This window comes from Solanum pennellii, chromosome 7 (genome assembly GCF_001406875.1).
Source record: "Solanum pennellii chromosome 7, SPENNV200".
NCBI classification, from domain to species: domain Eukaryota; kingdom Viridiplantae; phylum Streptophyta; class Magnoliopsida; order Solanales; family Solanaceae; genus Solanum; species Solanum pennellii.
The window spans coordinates 68,014,411-68,037,582 of NC_028643.1; the positions used below are offsets into that span (position 1 = coordinate 68,014,411).

Consider the following 23,172-nt stretch of genomic DNA (forward strand, 5'->3'; position numbering starts at 1 on the left):
TAGAAGATTCTTCAAGAATTTTTTACGTTGCTTGTTCTCGTGATAGAGTTGATTGGATCAACTAAAGTTGGGACTAAATCCCTAAATTCTGAAAAGTATAAAAGGTGAATATGGGCCCGTTCACCTATCATGTGATAATGATAAAAAGATGCATCTATAAGATAATCACATGTATTTTGTTGTCAACATGTAGTTTGACATTCACAAAATTGTTTGTGCAAAAAATAATTGAGTTAAGAGCACAATTTCAGAATATATAATCAAGACAATTTATCTTGATAATATTGATAAATACTCAAGATGATGTGACACTAAATGTCTCAAATAGTAAAATCATTGTTTATGAAAATAAAGCTTCATATGTCTATATGAAATACGATATTTCATACAAAAATAATTGTATGCATCAGACCGATAAATTATGATTTCTTTCAATTAATTTATGGTCGGGATCAAATATTTTTCAACTGATTACTTTGATATGTGGTATATAATCAATGAATATACATTGATGCACAAGGATAGATTCTCCAAAGATTGAGATATATGTTAGTTTATCTAACATAAGGGGGAGACTAGAAGCAACACAAAAGTTGTAAATACTCCTATTGAATGTCCCTTAAAGATAGAGTCTACGACATGCATGAAGCATGATAGACTAATCAATTCTAAATATAATAATCCTTGAAAAGGGGAGAGGATCAAAGAATCAAAATGATCATAATAAGGAGACAATGTGCCCTTGGAGAGCCTACGACATAACACTTTATGAAACCTCATGAGAGGGGTAGCTACCTAAAAATAATGAAGTGATGAGATCTCAATAAGTTTTGTCGTATTGTGAATCGATACAAAATGGTATATAGTTGACGATATATTTGATACAATAGCGTGCAATATTGTAAAAGATTATAAGGATATGAATTCTACATCTATTAAAGCATGCTTGTGTAGAAATAATTATCAAGTGAAAAGTGGAATGATGCATCTTGGTAAGCGTAAAGCTTATTTGACTTGCAATCTAGGCACTAGAAGATGTCATACATCTAATAGTAAATGTTGTTACTTGACGAAATTGATATGAAAATATCCAATGGGTTCAAAATCTAAAGCATATACAAGTTTTTGGAAAACTTGTTTATCATCCTCATAAGGATTAAATAGATTCAAAATGCATAGAGCATATACAAGTATTATTATGCAAGTTGACGACTAGAATTAAAACTCTTGAAGAGTTCTCAAAAGGCAATATATTATTTGCTTAAAGAAGTAGAAGTAAGGAACTTGCAGAAATCTTTGATCCTTAAGGAAAGATTCATAAAAGCAGATAGAAGAAAGTATATTTCGTCAAGGTTTTTTTACACTCATAAGCTCCCAAGAATGGTGATATCAACATGCAAGAGGTTTGTTCAAGTAATATTATTGTTGATTTATTCACCAAGTCTCTACCAACTACAACTTTCAAGAAGATGGTGCACAAGCTTGAAAAACGAAGATTCTAGTCTCTGAATTGATGTTGTCGTTAGGGGGAGTTAATACGTGATGTACTCTTTTTTCCTCACAAGGTTTTGTCCCACTGGGTTTTCCTTGTAAGGTTTTTAATGAGACATTCATAATGTGTATTATTAGATATGTGTACTCTTTTTCCTTCACTAGATTTTTTTCCTACTGGGTTTTATCTAGTAAGATTTTAACGAGGCACATTATCTACCGACATTCAAGGGGGAGTGTTATAAACAATTTGTATTATAGTGAATGTCTAATTATGTGGAGTCCTTGTAGGATATGGTTAGGAATCCTACTTGAGGACCAAGTAAGGTTTTCCCTATAAATAAAGGGTTTTTCTTCATTGTAAATAAGATTTGTGAAAGATCTATGAATACTGAATATACTTCAAGAGAAATAAGAAGTCTTTTCTCTTCTCCCTACTTTCTTCTTCTTCTAAATTTATATAGTTTCATAACAAATTTCCATTTATCACACATTTATTAAATTGGTCAACATATATGCAGTTTCTTAAGAAAAAAAAAGTTAAAGAAATACTTAAACGAATTGCGTAGATTATGAAAAGAATGTATAGATCAACTTAATGAAGCCAAAATCAGCAATAAATATATCCATTTAATCATTATGGATGCAGGTCTGTAATCATATACAAATAATCGACAAGGTATATATTAATGGAATGAAGAAATTATATCAATCATAAAAAATTAAATAAACGTATGATAGATAGAAATTTAATCAAATCATAAATTTTTATGTTAATATAATTAGGTTAAAAAAAATATTTGTTAAAGAAAATAAAATAAGAGAGTTAAAGCATAATATTATAAACTACAATTAAAATAAGTATTACAAAACCAAACTTTAAGGGTGGTTTGTGTAATTATTTCTTTTATCTTTTGGTTCTAATGATTTTCTTGAAAAATAGTTCAAGTTGAGTGATTTTATAAAAGAAAAGTCATAAGTTGAATGACTTTATTGATACAAAACAAAGTTGAGTGACTTTTTAAAACAATTTCACATACATGAGTGACCCTTTAAGATATTTACTCTTTTACTCCCCAATACGTGTGAAAAAAGAAGGAAAAAAATTTCATTACTCACTTTTCCCTCTTTCTAGGTTCTTACTCTCAATTTTTCTCTTCTCTCTCTTGAGTTTTTCACCATTGTTCTCTTCTTTCCTTGTGAAAATTACCTCTTCTATTTTCTTTCAATTTATTCAAGAAATCTCTCAATTCTTTCAAAATATTGTCCACCCAATGATAAAGGTACATACATTGTCGTATCTTTTGAGATTTCCCTTTATTATGTAAAGACACTATCTATAAAATATAAATAAATTTTTTTGGGTGCCTGAAAATTTCAAAAAAACTTGTTGAAGACCACGAACAATTTCGTATGTTGAAGATCAAGAACAATTTCGTATTAGTTTGTTTTGTATTTATAATTTTTTCTTAGAATTTTGTATCCTTTCTCAACTAATATTCAAATTAGTATGTATGCTATTAATAAATGTATTCATTCAAAATCTCATATTGTATAGTTTATGAATCTTGTATTTGTTCCCAATTGAATCCATCTCAAATGTATACAAACTACATATGTATTTTATTTATATGAAGAACAACTTCCTATTAGTTTCTTTTGTTTTTTTTTTTGTAAAAAAAAATATTCAAAATTTCGTATCATTTCTCAATTTGTATTTAAAATCGTATGTATACAATTAATATTTGTATTCATTCAAAAATCATGTTGCATAGTTTATAAATTTGGTATTTGTTCGAAAATTGTATTCATTCTAAAGATATGTCAACTAGTTTTATATTTTATTTAAGAATGATTACAACAAATATTCATTTATTCCTTTTTTCAATTTTATATTTCATTTTCACTTTTTCATCATACTATTTGTTTGTATTTTATATATTACTATACAAAATTCTAAATAAAAACTAGAACAAATAGAAATACAAATAAAATACATATTGAAATGAATATAAAATACAAGATTTTTAAAGAAAAAAATAAATAGACATGAGAAAAATATATGAATACAAATATGTTTCTTAAATAACTATAGATTCATTTGGCATACCTATTGAAATGAATATAAACTAATATAAAAATATAACATAAAACTATAATGAATATAAATAGAATACATAGTGGAATGAATACAATTTAAAAAAGGTTAAAATGCTGGAGAAAAAAATAAAGTTTGAGTTTTCTTTGAAAATGTAACTGATGAGAAAATTAAATAATCGTTATCTTTTTTTGAAATATTTTCTCCCTTGATTTATTTTATTAAATATTAAACTAATAAACCTTCTTAAATATTAAAATATTAACATTTTGAAAAATTTTCCTAAAACTTTTTTAAAGTGAGAATAAATTAATAGAGAGAAAGAGTGTGTATCTGTTTAAACTTGGATAATACTAAATTATATTTGACCCTTTCCGAAAATTTAAAACTAAAACAGTATTATGTGCTTGGCTTTTAAAAATAGGATAAACAAAATGAGAAGAAATATCCCTTAAACTCCATGAGCATGAAAGTTGGAGTCTTGTAGAGCAGTGAAGGTGAAGGGGAACCAAATTGTAAATTGTAAATGCCTCAAACAATGATGATATTCCTCAAACCATTCATTTCTCCTTCATCTTCTTCTCTTTGGAGGTATGTTTTTTCAAATTATTTACTCATTTCTCTCTTGTGGGGGTGCTTCATATTGTAAAATCTTGTATGTACTAAAGGGTTTATTGGGTCACCAAATTTGGAATTTTTTTTTTATTTCAAAAGGGTTCAAGCTGGGTGTTGAGAAAATTGAGTATCCCCTTTTGTTGTTTTTTTAAATTCTGGGCCTTATTTGTTTGCTATTTAGAATTGGATTTGTATGAAATAGTTGAGTATTGTAAATTTACCAAAAAAATCTTATCTTTCAAGATTTATTGGATGAAAGATTTGATTTTGTCTTACTTTTAGTTATTAACAGTGTGGCGCTGACCATATCCAACCTCTGCCAAGTTATGGCTCTATTGAACCAAGATAGCTGTGTTAAGTGGTTCTTGAATCTTATACCTGATTCTTTTGGCTGTTACCCTTTATTTTTGCTGCAAAGAAACGTAAGATTTTTGCAGTTTGTGCTATTTTGGTACATATATGAAACACTATTGGATTTAAAGGGTTGTCTTTGGATTTCAGTTTTAATTCCATGTTGTGAAGTTATGCTTAGCAAAACACGTCATTTCTAATGCAGTAAATCAAATAGTGGTGAGAATTCATTGAATACAAATGTTAAAATATGTAAAAGAGCTGAAGTGGTGTGTCAAGGCATGCTGACGCCGAGAAAGTTCATGCAGAAGAGGAGGAAAGTAGAGGTTTTCAAGAGTGCTGAGGATGAAGCAGATCAGAAAAACTGGAGAAAGATGATGAATGAAATTGAAGAAGCTGGTTCTGCTGTTTCAGTGTTGAGAACCCAGAGGGACAAGAACCAGGCTCTTCCAAAGAACCTTGTTCTTGGAAGCTTGGTTAGATTTAAGCAGCTTAAGAAGTGGAACCTTGTTAGTGAGGTTTGGACTCTTCTCCCTAGCATGTCATTTGAGGTTTTACTTCAGTTATCTTCCTTTATGCAGACTATAGAGAATACCCGTCTATGCATACTTTGATTCTTGATTCCTTTTGGTCTAATCTGTTGTTTCCGTTGTAGATTCTTGAATGGCTTCGAACTCAGCATTGGTGGGATTTTAATGAGATGGACTTTCTGATGCTTATTACGGCCTACGGAAAGCAAGGGGACTTCAGTAAAGCTGAAAGGATTTTAGGCTACATGAATAAGAAGGGCTATCCTGCCAATGTGATATCACACACTGCTCTGATGGAGGCATATGGAAAAGGAGGTCAGTATGCCAAGGCAGAAGCGATATTTCGGAGAATGCAAACTTCTGGCCCTGAGCCTTCTGCTATTACATACCAAATCATTCTCAAAATCTTTGTTGAGGTAATGTAGCAAACTATACAACGGAAGTAGTTAGACTTGGGAGCTCAATTATTAAAGAAATAAGAAGGCGAATGATAATGACTGAACATACCTATGAAATTTTATGTGTACCATTGTAAAACTGAAATTTACTTGTCAATTGAATTGAGCATGTTGTGTGACACAGTTAGTAGGCTATTATAATTTGGTTTATTGATTCATCCAACTTTAGAACAAATAATTCTGAGAAGATGTTGAGTGTGAAGTTGTAAACTTAAACACTTGCGATCAGAGTGTTCTCTTTTAAGACTGATGACTTGTTGTGGTGAAAAAGAACATTTGTACCATACATTGGCTGGTAATGAAGCTTTGCTTTGGAATGACAAAATCATGACTTTCATGTGCAAGATAGATCCAGTATCTTGCAGCCAAGACTACATAATGGAATCGGATTAATAACGATTGCTGCAATCTTAAAATGGAAAATTGCTTGATCTTTAATTAAGAGACAACTGGTCCATCTGTAAGTTCCGCTACCATTATCTGGTAGAATGAGAAGAAAAGCTTGATAAAATGGAAGAATAGAGAAATAATTGCTGACTGATCAGATGGGATGTGTTATTCTTTAACATCCTGTGTGATGAGTGTTGGTAATGATTCTGAGAAGATCTGTGCATTTGGCTGAAACTCAGGATGAAGATCGTTAATTTTATTCTTACATTATTTATTAAAAAATGACCATTACCGATATTTCTGTATGAATCTTTAGACTGTAAGATTTTGATCTGGACATTTTATTTATGTCAAATAGACTAATCCGGAGGAGTTTATTTAGCAGTTCAAAGAAACACTTTGTGATGCAGATGTTGACTAGACTTTTTTGTGTCTTGTGCTTCTTCAAATCCTCAAGTAAGGATGTTTAACAATGACAGTACTAACTAGAGGGAAAAAAAACAAAATGTCCCATACTAGAGCATTTTTGCAAAGTCTGTTTACTTCCTCTGGCTTTCTGCTTTTCGAAAAATCTCACCCTTCTGAACAATATCTGAAGATTCTAGTCTTTCTAAATCTGTTGCTTATATAATTAGCGACTCTTGTTGTTTGTTCTCTTGCCAATACTTACCTAGTGATAAAAGGGGATGAGGTAGACCTTGTACCATTACCATGTGTTACATACTTTTATGGACAACCAAGTATTCCAAGAAAAAGAGACGTTGACAAAGATCATCAAAGAAATCTTTTCGAAGAGTAGCTACTGAAATAAGATGAAGTGTCATGCAGGAAATCGGTACTTAGTAGTAGTAGCAGTAGTTAGAATTTAGCAGGTTCCACATATAATTTTCAATACCAAAAGCACCCAAAATCTTGATTTTGTTTCTGTACTTATTCAAATTAATTGTTGTCTTTATATTGATAAGATCTTTTTCGCTGTTGTATACAATCTTTTTGTATCTTTGTTTTTTCTTGGGTAATTGATATTAGTTGTCTGATGTTTATCCCGTATCTGAATTTTTAAGTTCAGATTTTGAAAGTGGGTACTATGAAGCCTTGAGTAGTTTAAAGTTTATCTATTTTCTAGATGTAATTAATTTTGGAGGGAAAAAGATAGTTTTAGAACCACTACATCAAGTCAAACTGAAATGGTGCCTCCAAAACCAAAAGTAATTATTTCTGAAACCTTTGCTTGGTTTTGAATAGCTGATGCTGATTTGGTACTAGACTAAAGGAAAAGGTTGACTGAACTGAACCTGAGCACCCTTCATACTTAACTAGCAATAAGAAATCAAGAAGATTGAGAAAATATAGTAGCTAATGCCGTTTCTTTGATGACTGTAGAATCTTGTTCTGCTCTCACTCTAAGATTGGTTGTGGTTTTAAAGCATTCTATTTTTGGAGGAACAATATCTGCGAATGTCAAAGGATTATTAACCGGGAATAAAAACAGGCAATGATGTATAAGAAAGTAGTTCTACATGCAGTGCTTATGTGGGGGTAAAAGATCTTTAGATTAACTGAAGAATCCAAGGAAATTTTGTTTTTTGATTCTCTAGTTCCTTTATTCATTTATATGAATCTCCTCGGGTCCATGTGAATTTCTGTGCCTAGACTGGTTTATGAAAGTTTAAGTATCTTGCTGATGAAGGAGTTAATGCAGGGTGACAAGTTTAATGAAGCTCAAGAAGTCTTTGAAGCCCTTATGGATATGGATGCACCTCCTCTAAAACCAGACCAGAAAATGTTCCACATGATGATCTATATGTATAAGAAGGCAGGAAAATATGAAAAAGCCCGTCATCTATTTTCTTTGATGACCGAGCGAGGAATTCCACAAAATACCGTTACTTACAACAGTTTGATGTCATTTGAGACCAACTATAAGGAGGTCGCAAACATTTATGATCAGGTAAATTGCAATTTATTTATAGGTTCTGCTTTGTTCTGGAAATGATCTTAGGTATGCTGGAACAACTCCATAAGTGTTTGATGTATTGCTTCCTATCAAAAAAATGTATTTTATGCTATTATAGGTTATTTCCCTTAGCAGTTAGCATTAGTTCTCTGAATTAGTCCCTGATGCAATAGTATTACAGTGCATTTTAATTTTGAAATGTTAGATGTCTTTCAAGAACCTCAAATTCTTGCTAATTTCTTATAAGGTTTTGACACTTAATGTTTCTCTGTCACAGATAGTTTGTTGTAACTTATTTTACTGAAGAATTTATTGAGTTGATTTGTTGTAACATATTTGATTTAAGAACTTACTGACAATAAAATTAACCTGCAGGGGCTTGAGCCCATTTGCAGACACAGTTTTGACCTGAAAGCTACCCCTATATAGACATATTTCACTGACAATTCCTAAGTTTGCTGGATTTGAGATCTTTATTTACATTATTATTTATAGTATTAGATTTGGCTGTTTCAGTTGTGATTTCATGCTTGGTGAAAATCAAGGTCACATGGAATGGCTTCATAAATTTGCACACTGGCAGTTCTACATTTGGTTAATCACTTCTTTGCTTTTAGTTTTGTGATGTGTTACCTGAGCCAGGGGTCTTTTGGGAACAACCTCTCTACCTCCATAAGGCAGGGGTAAGGTCTATATACACTCTACAGTCCTCAAGACTCCACCTGTAGGATTACACTGTATATGTTGTTGTTGCTTTTAGTTTTGTATATATAGAAATTTGATTAACATTTTGAAGCGAATGCCTAATTTTAGATGCAAAGAGCTGGTCTTCGACCTGATGTTGTTAGCTATGCACTGCTCATTAGTGCATATGGAAAGGCTAGAAGAGAAGAGGAGGCACTAGCTGTTTTTGAGGAAATGCTTGATGCTGGTGTCAGGTATTGAGTTCTCTACACTACTGAATATCCAAGAATTTTTTACATCATTTTGCTCTCCTACAGCTTCCTTCTTTTATATACCAAAAGTAGATGCTCTGCATCAAAACATGATTCTCTTCATAAGATACCCAGGCAGCTATTCAAATAGGTTCAGTTCATTGTGCTCTTTCAATCATCTGGAACTAATTGCTCCTGACCAGTTACTAACGAGCATGTTTAACATAACTTATCCATTTTCCTCCTAGTGATTGGAAGGAAATCACATTAAAAGATGAAACCCATTCTATCTCCAGAGTGCACTTTTCAGAAAGAAAACCAATGAACTTTCTTGCTTACATTTACGCTTTGACTGAAACTTAATCATCTGGTAGAAGAGATGTGTTTAAGCCAGGTTCTTACTGATTTAGCAAGAGTAGCTCAAGTTCAGAGACACATATATGTTCTCTGTCTCCATGCCAGATGATTTTATCTTTCTATGGATGCTTTATAGCCAGTCACAGTGTTTTCTTATCCTTTAATTACAAGGGTTATATGAGGTCATCTCTTTTTTCAGGCCAACACAAAAGTCTTACAACATCTTGCTAGATGCATTTGCTATCTCAGGAATGGTGGAACAGGCTCGGACTGTCTTCAAAAGCATGCGAAGAGACAGGTGATGTGTTGTGTTTACATTTCCATGAGACTTCTTTTAACTTTACTGTTTGTATTTATTCAAGAACTTCTATGCGTTGTTTTTGGGCACCAGAGGTCTGATCAAGGAGTCCTCCAAGTAGACTTTTGATTTTCCGTCTTTCCTTGCAGATGTAGCCCTGACCTTTGCTCATACACAACAATGCTATCAGCTTATATTAATGCATCAGATATGGAAGGTGCAGAGAAATTTTTCAGAAGAATAAAGCAAGATGGATTGGAGCCCAATGTTGTTACATATGGCGCACTGATTAAGGGATATGCAAAAACAAATGACCTCGAAAAGATGATGGAGAAATATGAAGAAATGCGGGTCCATGGTATCAAGGCTAACCAGACTATCTTCACTACAATCATGGACGCGTATGGCAGGAATAAGGATTTTGGCAGTGCCGTTGCTTGGTTCAATGAAATGGCATCTTCTGGCGTCTCTCCTGATCAAAAAGCAAAGAACATTCTCTTGTCCTTGGCAAAAACATCAGAAGAAGAGATGGAAGCTAAGCAAATCACAGGATGTGCCAACGAGCTGATAGTCGACAGTATTTCCAGTAACATCAATGATAATGATGAAGACGAGTATGACGATGATGATGGAAGTGGTGATGATGATGATGATGACGACATCGATGAAAAAGAGAGCATTTTGTCAGGAGAAAAAATGGATCAACTGATAATTAGTGGTAGTGCTGCATCTCAGACATAAGAAAGTACTGCAAAATGAAGGCAGAAATTTTGTAAAATCTTATAATCTTGTTAGTTTATAGTATTATTCTTCTCCCCCTTTTGTATTGTTATCTTAGAAAGTAAAAATGTGAAACTCCAGAAAATGAATTTTGACTTTGAAAATTGAGTAATGTTCAGCTAAAGGTTTTCAATATCATGATATTATCAGTTTTCTTGCTCTCAGTGTGCATTTATAGGATCAAATATGAGGCTCCTGAATTCATGGTTTATCTGTAAAATAGTTATTTCCTGTATATATTTTCCAAAATTGGTATAAAATCATTGGTTGACTTCCATACTATAAGTAAGGTAAATACAATGTAATTTTCTAAAATTGGTATAATATGTAATTTTAATTTATTATATGAAACATATATAAATGATCAAATACACACAATTTTGTATTATTACATTTTTTTTTGGGTCAGAAGAATTTGTATTACTACTCTCTCTATAGTCTATTTCATATTAATTAAATTTTGTCATTATACAAAATAATTGAATTGTTCAAAGTTTAAGATAGATATTTAATTATTATCATAATGAGCGTGCTAAGTCAAATGTGACAAATAAAAGTGAACGGAGGAGTATTTATCATTTCACAAAAAACAATAGCGAAAAATATGATTTAAGTTATGTCTTTAAATAGGCCAGAAATTTAAAAAGTCTATAATATTTTTTTTAATTTTAAAATAAACTGATTTTTTAAAAAAAAATAAAAAGATAGCAAAATTAAAATGATAAAAATATTAACAAGATAAAATAACATAGTTTGAATATGTTATCTTATGATTTTAGCTAAATTTTGATCAAATTTTCCGATAGAATAAAACTATTGGAGTTTGGACAGCTTTCTCTATTTCCAAGGCATTTATTTGACCTTTTACTTTCAACTTTAACTTCCTCTCAATAATTAATCATAACAAAGGGTAAAAATCATACAATTGCTTGCTGAACTATCTCCAGGGTTAAATGACGAGTTTAAGAAACTGACGAAAACTTTTAAATTTTTTTAATCTTAAGCTAAAAACAGGTAGAATATACCAAAATGTTATTTCATCCTTAACATGTGTATAAGCAAATTAAAATGAAAGGATTATCTTTCTGAAAATATTTTATTAAGGTTTTATCATGGATCAATTATAAACTATAATCAACCTAATTTGAAGATGAACTGAATTATTGCGGTCATTGATTTTATATGAATTCGGAGCTTAAAGGATAAAAAAATTGACAAAAATTCCAAAAAAGTATATCAAAAAATTTTCTTATCAAAACGATAAAATCGCTTGATATAGCAATTTATTTGGCCGGTGTTAGAAAAATCGCTGCTCTAGGAGCCTGCCTTGGCAGCAATTTGTTAAAGAAAGAACTTTTGAAACGATTTTAGTTTAATTTTTTTTTAAATGGTGTTGTAAAGGATCTTACTTAAATCGCTCCAAAGACAATTTACAACACACAATTAAAAAAAAAAAAAAAATCGCTGCAGAGGCAGCGATGTACTATTTATTATTTTTAAACAGTTAAGTAAAATAGCTGTAAAGGCAGTGATTTACTATAAAAAAAATAATTTAAGTAAAATTACTGCACAGGCAGCGATTTACTATTTTTATAAAAAAATAATTTAAGTAAAATCGCTGCAAAGGGTAGCGATTTATTATATTAAAAAAAATAAGTAAAATATTTACAACACAATTTAGAAAAAAAAACTAAAATTGCTGCAAAGACAGCGAGTTACATCACAATTTAAAAGAAAATAACTAAAATCGCTGCAAAGACAGCGATTTACAATTCATAATATAAAAAAAACAAATTTCATTAAAAAAATCGCTCCCTTGGCAGCGATTTGTTAAAAATAAACATAAAATAAAAACAATAACAAATCGCTCCTAGAGCAGCGATTTTTCTTAACGCCGGCCAAATAAATCGCTATATCAGTAGCTATTTTACCGTTTTGATTAGAAAATTTTTTAATATAACCCTTTTAAAAATTTTGTTAATCTTTTTACCCTTTAGACTCCGAACTTAATTTTATATATACATGAACGAATTACACGAGTCATACTTGCATGAGCTAATTTTAACACGTTGCAGGTGTTTAGTGACCATCAGTCTATAATGTGACAAGATGACTGTGTCTTCATGCATTTGGTGAATAGAAAACAGCTGCATCCAGCTAAATCAAAAGTAGGAGGACCCTACAAATACATTCTTCAATAAATTATACACTTTACCTATAAAGGAGTTTGATGTAACTACTAGACCAAATATTTTGTTATTTTATTCTTAATAATTTTATTATTTCTTAACTTCATTTTTATTCGAAATCCGTCGCTTTTAAATCAAGAATACTTCTAATAGAATAAAATAGTTGTCATTCTTACAATAGAATATCTTATCTATATTTTTTGAAATTATCTGATTTTAACTTCACACGAAATTTAATAGACTAAAGTAAATTCCTCTTCACTGCTCTAATATGCATTACTCAAACCGAGTCTTTCGAAAACAATCTACTACCTCTCCAAAGTAAGAGTAAAATTTGCACCTCTGCCTCCCTAGACTCTACTTATAAGACTTCAAACAGATTTGTTTTCCGTAGAATGTATCAAAGAATTTTTTAAATCTTGCAATCTTAAACATATCATATAAACAAAATGGAAAACTAAAACAAACAAATTAAAACAGGGAGGTAATATTTTCATAGAAGTTTAAATGAGACTTGAGATGATTAGCAAACTTGATATTTCTGCAGCTGATCACTAGAAGGTAGTTCCAGTCTTATCAATAATAAAATATTTATAATTTACATTGTACTTCTCTGGGGTAACAAGCTACAAATGAGACTTGGCCCTTGTCTTTAGATAGAAAAGATACATGACACTTAAGACACAACAGGGTACAAAAAATTTGCAGACATTAACCAAGGGCAACAGCAACTATATAGTACAATTACCTTAGGCAGGTCACACTAATGGTCATTAGTAGTCAAGTGACCCCAATGGTATCCCGTTCATAGTATTTCGGGAGCCCTTCTGGTTCATATAATCATCACATCCATTGACATTGCCAGGAAGCGTCTGCGCTTGGACACCATTTGGAAGATCAAGTCCCTCTTTCCCCATCTGCTGCACTTCATGTGGAGAAAGTATCTTGATGTACCAAACATTGTTCACAAACTCCCTAAAGCGAGATAGAGATGGGTCAAAACTAGATATACTAAAATAAACAGACGTGTGGAGTAAAACATCCATCTAAGTGCAACTATGCAGATCTCAATTCTTGTATAAAGAAAATTGCAGGCATAGATAAGTGAAAATATGATGTTGTGTGTCATACAAAATGTCAACAATTGGCCCACGGAACTTGAGTATACTAAGCCTAATAATACTTGTACCAAAAAGTACTCTAATGTTAATCTTTGAATGGCCAACAGAAAAAACCAATCTGCGGAAGCTGTTTAATGATTTAAAACTCAACATAAAGTAACCAATACTTGGCCTTTTGTTCTGAAAAAGATTCTTGAGATGTCACTAAGCAATGAAGAATTTCAAAATGAAGCAAAATAGATGGAGCAGATTCATATTAGCCGATATAATAGGGATTGACATGTAAAACCAAGAGTCTCTTTTTTTCTTTTGCATTAACAATTGGAGTGGCCATCTTATATGCACCTCATCTAATGTATCAGGTAACTACTATCTTCCACCAACACAGACAATGAATGGATAATTCTATTCATCAAGACTATGACCAATGAACAGAAATCACCAACTTTTTACCACCTCTGCTAGGATTTGAACCTTGATCCCCCATAATTCATTGGAAAGACTGAATTAAATAGACGGCAAGATGAATATGTCATATATATCCAAAAAATCTCAATTTGAAACTATGCTGCCATAGATTTTAGGAGCAGTTTTTGAAAATTTATCTTCAAATATTTTCAAGCTCTCAAAAACTGGCCTTCCACTAGCAAGTTCACTTTTTTCAGGTAAAATGCACGTCAAAACACAAGTTCAAAAATTCAAATTTCAAATTTCAACTTCGAAATCTATGGCCAAAAGGGAGCTCGGGGCAGGGGGAGAGAGACAGGGAGTCTAGGGCTATAATTTGACCAGCCCCTACTCCCCACAGAACGGGGAAAAATATAAAGAGACTCCGGGCAGGGGGAGAGAGACATGTTGTACTGGAAAGCTTATAAAAGAAAAGAAGTGATCAAATTCTTACTGCCAAGGATCGTCACCGAGGAGGAGGACATCATTCTCTCGGTCAACAATTACAAGCTGCCAGCCTGATCTCTCAGGGTCCTCCAACAAGCCTTCTAGCCCAAACATGCGAGCAAGCTCACTTCGAAGTTCATGATAGCTGCTAAATTTGGAGATATCGAGTGACCGTCCAAAGGACCCTGATTTTTGAACCTGCAAGAAACATGCTGTGAGAAACAACATAATGCGCAGAGCATTCCCTCCTTTAAAAGCTTTTAAACTAAACAGAGTGTTGTTAGCCCAAACATTTCAGATAACAAAGAATGAATTGTATATCAAACAAGCTTATAAGCTCACCTTCACAAAGATTCTATTAGTTGGGTTTGCTTGGTCCCCATTTTCGGAGGACTGCAAGAAACCTGATTCATCTACACAACTTGAAGCTGTCATGTCTGAGTTAAGGGGGTACTCATTGCCCACAGTACTTGTGAAGGTAGAGGTAGCATAAGGAATAGATAAAGATCCATTATCACCACTACTACCCTTCATGTTGGACATACCGGTCTGCAGTATGTTCAAAGAGTCTGCAAATCCATAGAGTGCATTGCTTTGGCTATCTTCTACTCCTCTATAATCAGAAAAAGATTCTCTACCAGGAAAAGGTGGCAGTAAAGAGGAAAGATCTGAGACCTTAGTATTGTGCGCTATCACATCCTCAGGCTGGGACACCACAAATGGAGTAACCCGAGAAGGGAGCTGAGATTCTAGAGCAATTCGCTTAGATGATGAGGATGAAGATACTAGAGGGTGAGTTTCATGCATGTTTAGGACAGCAGATGCTCCATCACGGGAAAATGAACTCAACAGACTTTGCATATTAGAATTACTAGATGCATTAACATGGTTACCCAGTATATCAGAAAAGGTTTGCGGGGAACCAGTCGAACTTAGGACTTGCAGATGAGAAAGATGGGGCTGCGTGGCTGAAGCCATCTGAGAGAGACCGGAGATGGTCTTAGTTTGCTGTTGATGTTGAAACTGCGAGTTCACTTCTTGGTGCTGCTGAAGCTGTGGCTGCAGCAATTGCTGTTGATCATTGAAGTTTTGACGGCGCTGTAATTGCTGCTGAAGCATCTGCGCCTGAGATATTAAGTGGTTTTCTGAAAAGCCTTGGATCAGATTATGCTGTGAATGAGAAGGCTGCAACATCTGACTCTGACTCAAAGGCGCTGAACTGTTAGGAATACTATGTTGGAACTGCATAAGGGATTGATTTGCAAGTTTCGATGGATCTAGTGCTGCCATTGTTTGCAGAATGTCAGGTTGCAAACCTAACATAGAAGCATCCATTCTTGGTTGCATAAACGGAGTTGCACCAAATCCCTGGAAATTAAGCGACTGCATCCCTTGATCTCCCATGTCACCGCGCAGCCATGAGAGTGGAGAATTCATAGTCAAATCACCATGTGGAAAACCTGAGTGAAAGAGAGGTAAACAAACCACTGAAATTTAGAACTCAACCAAATTTTATCTGGTCTCCCGGGGCAACAAAAACAAGGAGAAACCTTACCAGGGAGAGAAGGTAGTCCAGATGGCCAAGGCCGCTTTAGCCTAAGGGAGAAAGGAGAAGGATACATAGGAAATGTTGTCAGAGGTTCAATTTCCCACAGAGAAACTCTGGGCTGCCTTTCTCCAGCAGTAGATTCATCCCATCCAACCTGCAACAGGAACAGTTGCAAAAGATTATAATTTATATACAGAAGTACCAGCAGGCGCATGAAAAATTATAAATTTATGCTAAGATCCAGTAGCATTTAGTTTATCTATTACTTTATAGTTTATACAAATGACCGCCAGTTATAAAACTAACCTTCACAGACCGCCAGTGTGAATTTGGCCAACGAACAGGATCTAGATCACTGATGCCAGTAATTGTGCCCATATACCTAAATCCAAACATATTAAAATGATTAAAATGTGCATATGTGTTTGTATGTGTGTGCGCGCGCATGTGTGTCAGTGAGTGAGAGAGAGAGAATTGAGGGAACTTGGAACAGGTCAGAACCAATTTTCCACTGGTAGCAATGAAAATTTTTGAAATACTAACAAAGTTCTCAAGAAATTTGGTATTCCTAAGGCAAAGAAAGCCATTTATTTAAGTAGACAAATCAAACAGCCATATTTGGCACCTTCAGTGCATCATTCATATTTCTTAATGAACTCAGAAATCTTTACTTAAGCTTGGTTATGGTCTTCATTATAAACTCAAATCAGAGAGGTTAAGACTAGAGAACTAAGCATCTCTGCATGTATCTGGTGTCTTTTTCTCAAAAAAAGGTTGCAATCTATGAAAATTTTCCACTTCAGTACTTTTTTCACCGCGAGACTCGAAAATATAGCCATGAGTTAGGCATATGTATATGGCTGGCCCTTAAATTAAGTGTTCAATTTTTCTGGAAAATAATCGATATGGTCTTGGAAGAAATCTTCTTGTTTATAGAAAAGTGGGTCCTTACTATCTTACCTCTTATGAATACATGAATGATTGATTGAACTTCCAAAAGCAATTCTTTGTTGATGGGCTAATATAACCTATCCTTCCAATGATATGATCCAACAATCCTGAAATCAGCCCGTCGACAAAGAATTGCTTTTGAAAGTTCAACTAGACATCATAAGTCATTCATGTATTCAAAAGAGATAAGATAATAAGGGCCTATCTTTCTATAAACAAGAAGATTTATTCCAAGACCATATCCATTATTTTCCAGGAACTGTTAAAACGTGATCGAAAAGTCACCCAATCAATATAGTACTATTTAGGTTTTGCATGTAAGCATCCTAACAGTATAAGTACTTGGATATCTTTGTTTGGTAGGAGAGGAAATAATAGCTCAGAGATTTTGATCTCCTTAGTTTGTTTTCTCTTCCTACAAGAGCTTTCCCTGCCTCCAAATCAGCTAAAACTTCGGGAAGGCACCTTAGCATAGAGTGCCTTCAAACCCAAGCTCTAACAAATGTTTTTCAACCACCCACCGAAGTCTTCCCTTTTCACATAGATGTCCCTCCCTTTTACTAGAGACCTGGCTCTGCAAGTCAACTTGTCATTCAAATTACTTTAAATAGTACGCGGAAGTCCAAGAAGATAAGACCTACCTACGGACACTTGATTCTTCTGTTTCAAACAGCATCCGGAACCTCATACCAACAGATATTCGAGTATGATACACTGCTTTAGCATACTTGGCAAGAGGTATGACAAACTCTGATGGGCTGGCCCTGAAATTATGAAGCTAAAAGGTAAAATGTGACTCAACTTTGTTAGCAAATGAAACAAAAGCAACAACTTTTACCTTGGATTATAAAATATTGTAAAGCGGGTATTAGTTGCAGCTGCATGAGCTGCTGCAGCCAGGAGACCAATGTGCATGCTATCACTTGACAAGACTGAAGAAGGCATGACAGTTTGAGGACGATTAGCACGTCGAATCCCCAAAAGCAATTGATTGTTTTCGTTCCTGATAAGAGGTGACAGTACTTGAGCAAAGATAAAATCCTCAACGAATTGACTGGGAGAAATGAGAGTGAGTTCCTTCAATTGCAAATGATTATCCAACTAATTACTGTTAAACCACGCAATACGCGATGCAGGTTTACAGCTATCTTTCTCCAAAAAAAGAAAATGATGCAGGTTCACAGATAAAAGTTACTGCCATAAAAGATTGAAATCAATTGTAAATTTTTGAAGATTCTCATTTGAGTGGGAGAAATGAGAGTGAGTTCCTTCAATTGCAAACCATTATCCAACTAGTATGGTCAAATGTGATTCTGCACTAAGAATACATATGCAATTTATCTTAGAAAATATAGATCATTTGAAAAGTTCAGGATGCTGGAGCTGAATCTTATGAGGAAATTAAGGACTGAATCTTATACCAGATAAAGATGACTGCATCGCCTGCAACAAGTCTCTTTGCACTCACAAACACACTCCATCCGGTTGTCAATAGATGCCTCTTTGGTTGTCCTAAACATGAGCAACCAATTAGTGCTGGTAATGCTAATGCCCATTTTCATAAATGAGAATCATGTAACCAAAGCGTTTGCATATTTTAAAATCACTCCCTCCACCTCAAAATAAGAGATGTAAAAGCGGAAACAGGTTAAGTAGAATTCCTGAAGGCCCTTAAATCATCAAGTGATGCTCCACTTGTCATTAGATTCAGTATAGTTGCTTCACTCTGATTTTAAAAAGCTTACTAATATAACATATTAAGTTCATTCAGAGTATGTCACATCTCTGGTAACTTCCAGGCTAAATGGCTTTAAAGGACCGTAACGTTGGCAAAGATGTAATGCATGCAACTAAGCTTCAGTGCCTTCTCTCGCCTTAAAATTAGCCAAGAACCATCCAGCTAAATTGCTCAGAAATACAATATAGAACCTCTTCACACACTCACAAGTGGTCCCAATACCGGCCAACCCCTCCCAAACAACAAAAACAGAAAAAAGTTATAACATTTAAGGAACCAGATATCAGAACCTCTTGCATTTTCATCTTCTTGTCTGGCCTTTAAGGCTTTGGAAGCTAAATTGACAAGGTAAAAGAGGAAGTAACCCTGTATGAGGTGTCGTACTGACACCCTCACTAGTCCAGAAAATCTGCTTCCCAAACTAAAGTCACTCATCCACTAGACTACTCTCTCTCTCTCTCTCTCTCTCTCTGCAGATATTCTTTTGGGTTTGAATTGGAAGGACAAGTCAGTAATTATGATGAGGATATAAACATCTCAACTCAATGTTGTGACTTTAAAGTTCCTAAACTTGCAGTAGACCAGAAACCCTAAACCTGAGCTTGAATTTGCTTTTCATTCAGGTGCATTTGGATCATGGTACCAACTACCAAAACACAACCACTACCTCTAAGCTCCAGACTGCACAGAAACTCACCGCGAAAAATATGCCGGAATTTCCATTCGTTCCCATGGAGATCTTTTGCAATCAACTCTTGACAGGGTGGCTGCTGAGAGTAATCCTGAAAAGAGAAAGAACATTCATCACGAGTTTGTTAAACACCATTGAGCACTAGAGGGATACAACAGAATCCAATGCTGATGACACATAACAAAGAAAAAGACCAAAAAGAAAAGGAAAAGAAAAACATAATGCTGATGGGTTTTAATAAAGGGACCTACAAGAGGGGGAAAAACTTTTTCTGCTGCTCGGCGAGGGACAGAGAATCCACCATGAGTACTGGTGTCACTTGCCGTCAAAGTTTTGCAGAAATAGTTGGTTGGTTGTTTACTCGGGATGCCAAGTTCTGCCGGTAGCAGGCACACATCCTTCTGCTCTTGCTACATAGAATAAGTCCATTAGCAGAAGATTATTACTAAAACTGATTCGAAAAGATAGGAGGTGACATACTGGACTTAGTGGCTGCAATGTCATTTGAGCATATACTTCATCAGTCTCAACATCTGCCTGTAATTTAAGAACTGTTTAGAATACATTGCGACAGAAAGGTACATAAATATCACATCACAGCCAAAAAAAACTTACATGCATTGTCAGGTTGTGCAGCTGACAAATTAGTTGAGGCGGTAAACCAGGATAATTAGGGATATGAGCATCTACTTCCTTGTTGGTTGAGGCAGCAACCTGTAAACGGTGTCCAAAACTCAAATCCATGTTTCATAAGGATAACTCTGGAGCTACTTACAGCTAAAACAGGAAGAATGTCTCAAAAAACTCAGTTTGCTAAAAAAACTTAAGAGAATTCAATGGCTTGTGGAGCATACTATATTTAGCCACCAACAAACAACCAAAAGTAGAAGAGCAAGCTTGAAAAAACATCACATGAAGAAATTAAATATGAACCATATCAAACACCTCAACTTAAATGAGCTACAATGTGAACCATAATATTTACTACTAACCTGCTCACTATGCCCTTGAGGAAAATACACAACTCTGCTTCCTACAGGTGGAAGTGAAACTAGTGGTCCTGCACACGCGTGCCACAACTCTGAATTCAAGCATTTCTTCTCCCCTGCTGCTACAATTAAACATAAAAATATGAAATATGCTCATTAATGACTGCAAATAATGCTTCACTTCAAGTTCACCAAAACATAAAGTAACAACAAACAAACCTTCCTCTGGCTGAGGATTGAACCCAGATGATGATACCCTCATTTCAGCAAATCAACAAAATCCTATCAAGCAACTTACTTTTCACTAGTTAAGCCAACAAAGAGCAACCCCAGAAAGTAAAAACTCCAAAAAAATCAATACTTTGCTAGTACAACCCCCCACCCCCACCCCCCACCCCAAGCAAAAACCAAGAAACAAGAAACCATATTTTTACTCATCCAAACCCAGTTCCACAACTAAACACCACCATCAACAGCTGTTTCATACTTGTCCCAGATCTTCAATTAGTCACTTCAAAATCAAGAAACAACACAAACCCTAAAGACCCTTTTCTTCAAATAAGCTGCAGAAGCAACTGAACCACAGATCTTGAAGTTAAACAAACTAGAAACCCTTATAGAGCAACATTAACAGTAGTAAAAGAAACAACTTTTTGGTTACTTCAAGATCTCTACTGCTCTACAGAGTGAGTGAGAGCTCAAGTAGGCTATTCAGTAGATCTCTTAAGCTGTACTTTTTTCCCTTTATTTTTTGAGTTGATTGGATTTTCTTTTCACATATTGAAAGCTACAGAAGAAAGAAGGAAAGAGAAAAAGGAAGAGGGACCCCAAGAATTTAAGGAAGTGAAGATTGTGAAATGCTGCTAAGTTTGGGAACTGTTCCTTCACACTCCTTTCCAATTATGAATTATTAAAACACAAAATACTCATATAAAAATCCACCATTTGCCAATACACCATTCTTCTTCGGTTTTTATTTATATATCACCATTTTAAACTTTATATTCTTTAAAAAGTTATTACCATGTATACTTATTTAGCATTCTCTTCAACTTAATTTTTTAATTAATGAATGTAAATTAATTTAATTTAATTAACTAAATAGATCAATAGATATAAATCAATCATTTAGTTTACTTAAATTTGTCGAATTCATATTATTCAAAGTCCAGATTAATAACTCTCAAAAATAAAATTAAAAAAATTATGTTATTTATACATTAATTTTATTGACAAAAATACTAAAAACCATCTAATTTTAATATGAACGACACATGTAGATGGAGTAATATTATTACTACCTACTAGATATCAGAGGAGTCTGCACTACCACCGCGGGCTTAATATATATTACTCCATTTCTTGATCTTAATTTATATAATATAAAGGGAAAATGCACAATTACACCATCAACATATGTTCAAAATTTCAGAGACACACTTATATTATACTGAGGTTCTATTATCCAATTGAACTTATTTTATAAGTAATTTTCTACCCCTTTTCGACTTACGTGGCGCTAGATGTTGGGCCCACAAGATAATGCCACGTAAGCCGAAAAGAGGTAAAAATTACTTATAAAATAAGTTCAGCGGGGTAATAGAACCTTAGTATAATATAAGTGTGTCTGAAATTTCGGACTTAAATTGATGAGGTACTTGTGCATTTTCCCTAATATAAATAAAATTTGGAGCATTTAAATTTTTTTAAATATATTTTAAGTTATTAAATATTATGATTTATATTATTTTTATGTAATTTTAAAATAATTTAAAATATTTTAAGTTGTCACTTATTATAATTTATAATTATGATACTCATTTACATAATTTTCAAATAATAAATGTTAGTTGTTTTGTTCAGTTTATGTGGCATTAATACAATTTGATAGTTAGTTAACAAAATGTCTTTTAATTTTAATTTGTTAATTATTATGATTTATAATAATTTTTAGTTCATCTTCAAATAATATATGTTACTTGATCTATCTCATTTATGTGATACCAATAGAATTTTGAGAGTTCGACAAGTTTTGTATATACCTTTTAATATTTTCAATTATTGATTATTGAGATTTATAATAAGATTTTACGTCATTTTCAAATAATATATGTTACTTTTTTTATACCATTTTTATAGCACGGATATAGTTTTGAGAGTAATCAGATTTTATATATAGCTTTTTAATATTTTAAAATGTTACTTGTTGCAATTTATAATATTATTTACATAATTTTTAAATTTTTGAATATATAAAATGAATCATAAAAAACAAACAAACAAAAAATATAGTACTTCTAGCCGCTTCTGAAAAATCAAACCTCCATCTAAGAAGGTTATAATTAAGTAGTAACTAATAAAAAATCTTCAAAAATTTGAGCATAAAGTTGCTTAATTTTTTATTAGAACCTTGTTATAATAGACAGGTCTAAAGCGTTACATGTTGATTTATGAAAACTTGGTTACTATTTTTTTAAACTTTATAAGTATTTTTGAATTAAAGACTCATAATATTCAAATGTTGAATACTCTTATTATCATAATATGTTAATTAGTTGGGAAAAACAATAAATACATTCTAAACTATCGTAAATGATATGCATATATCCGGAATTTCTTTTTTTGGGATATTGATGCATTTGTCCTTCAAAAATTAGAACATATATGTCATTTACTCTAACGAATGACTAAACAGGGAAACGTGACACAATTTTATCTATCGATCGATGTTGAGATTATGACACGTATATGTCTGTTAGAACAAAGGGCATATATGCTCTACTTTTTTTT

At 33.2% G+C, this 23,172-nt stretch overlaps 2 protein-coding genes across 4 annotated transcripts; one reads left to right on the forward strand and one right to left on the reverse strand.

Moving 5' to 3' along the window:
* Positions 1–3,983: 3,983 nt before the first annotated feature.
* On the forward strand, positions 3,984–10,395 carry LOC107026130 (pentatricopeptide repeat-containing protein At3g59040). The gene is made up of 7 exons (XM_015226990.2): positions 3,984–4,180; positions 4,761–5,073; positions 5,211–5,501; positions 7,636–7,884; positions 8,704–8,828; positions 9,382–9,480; positions 9,630–10,395. The coding sequence occupies exons 1-7, from the start codon at positions 4,116–4,118 to the stop codon at positions 10,219–10,221; spliced, it is 1,734 nt and encodes a 577-aa protein (XP_015082476.1). The 5' UTR covers positions 3,984–4,115; the 3' UTR covers positions 10,222–10,395.
* Positions 10,396–12,969: 2,574 nt separating this feature from the next.
* Positions 12,970–21,279, reverse strand: LOC107025966 (auxin response factor 6-like). Of its 3 annotated transcripts, none has more exons than XM_015226783.2 (14): positions 20,602–21,279; positions 20,386–20,498; positions 20,009–20,107; positions 19,874–19,930; positions 19,645–19,803; positions 19,400–19,484; positions 18,386–18,476; positions 17,803–17,967; positions 17,606–17,728; positions 16,320–16,395; positions 16,020–16,167; positions 14,807–15,924; positions 14,472–14,662; positions 12,970–13,424 (listed from the first exon to the last, which is right to left on the reverse strand). In XM_015226783.2, exons 1-14 carry the CDS (start codon positions 20,642–20,644, stop codon positions 13,223–13,225), a joined length of 2,670 nt encoding a protein of 889 aa, XP_015082269.1. In that variant the 5' UTR covers positions 20,645–21,279; the 3' UTR covers positions 12,970–13,222. The 3 variants fall into 3 exon arrangements, with proteins under 3 accessions (XP_015082269.1, XP_015082268.1, XP_015082267.1); XM_015226782.2 differs by having other exon boundaries at positions 20,386–20,501; XM_015226781.2 differs by having other exon boundaries at positions 20,386–20,504.
* Positions 21,280–23,172: the final 1,893 nt, after the last annotated feature.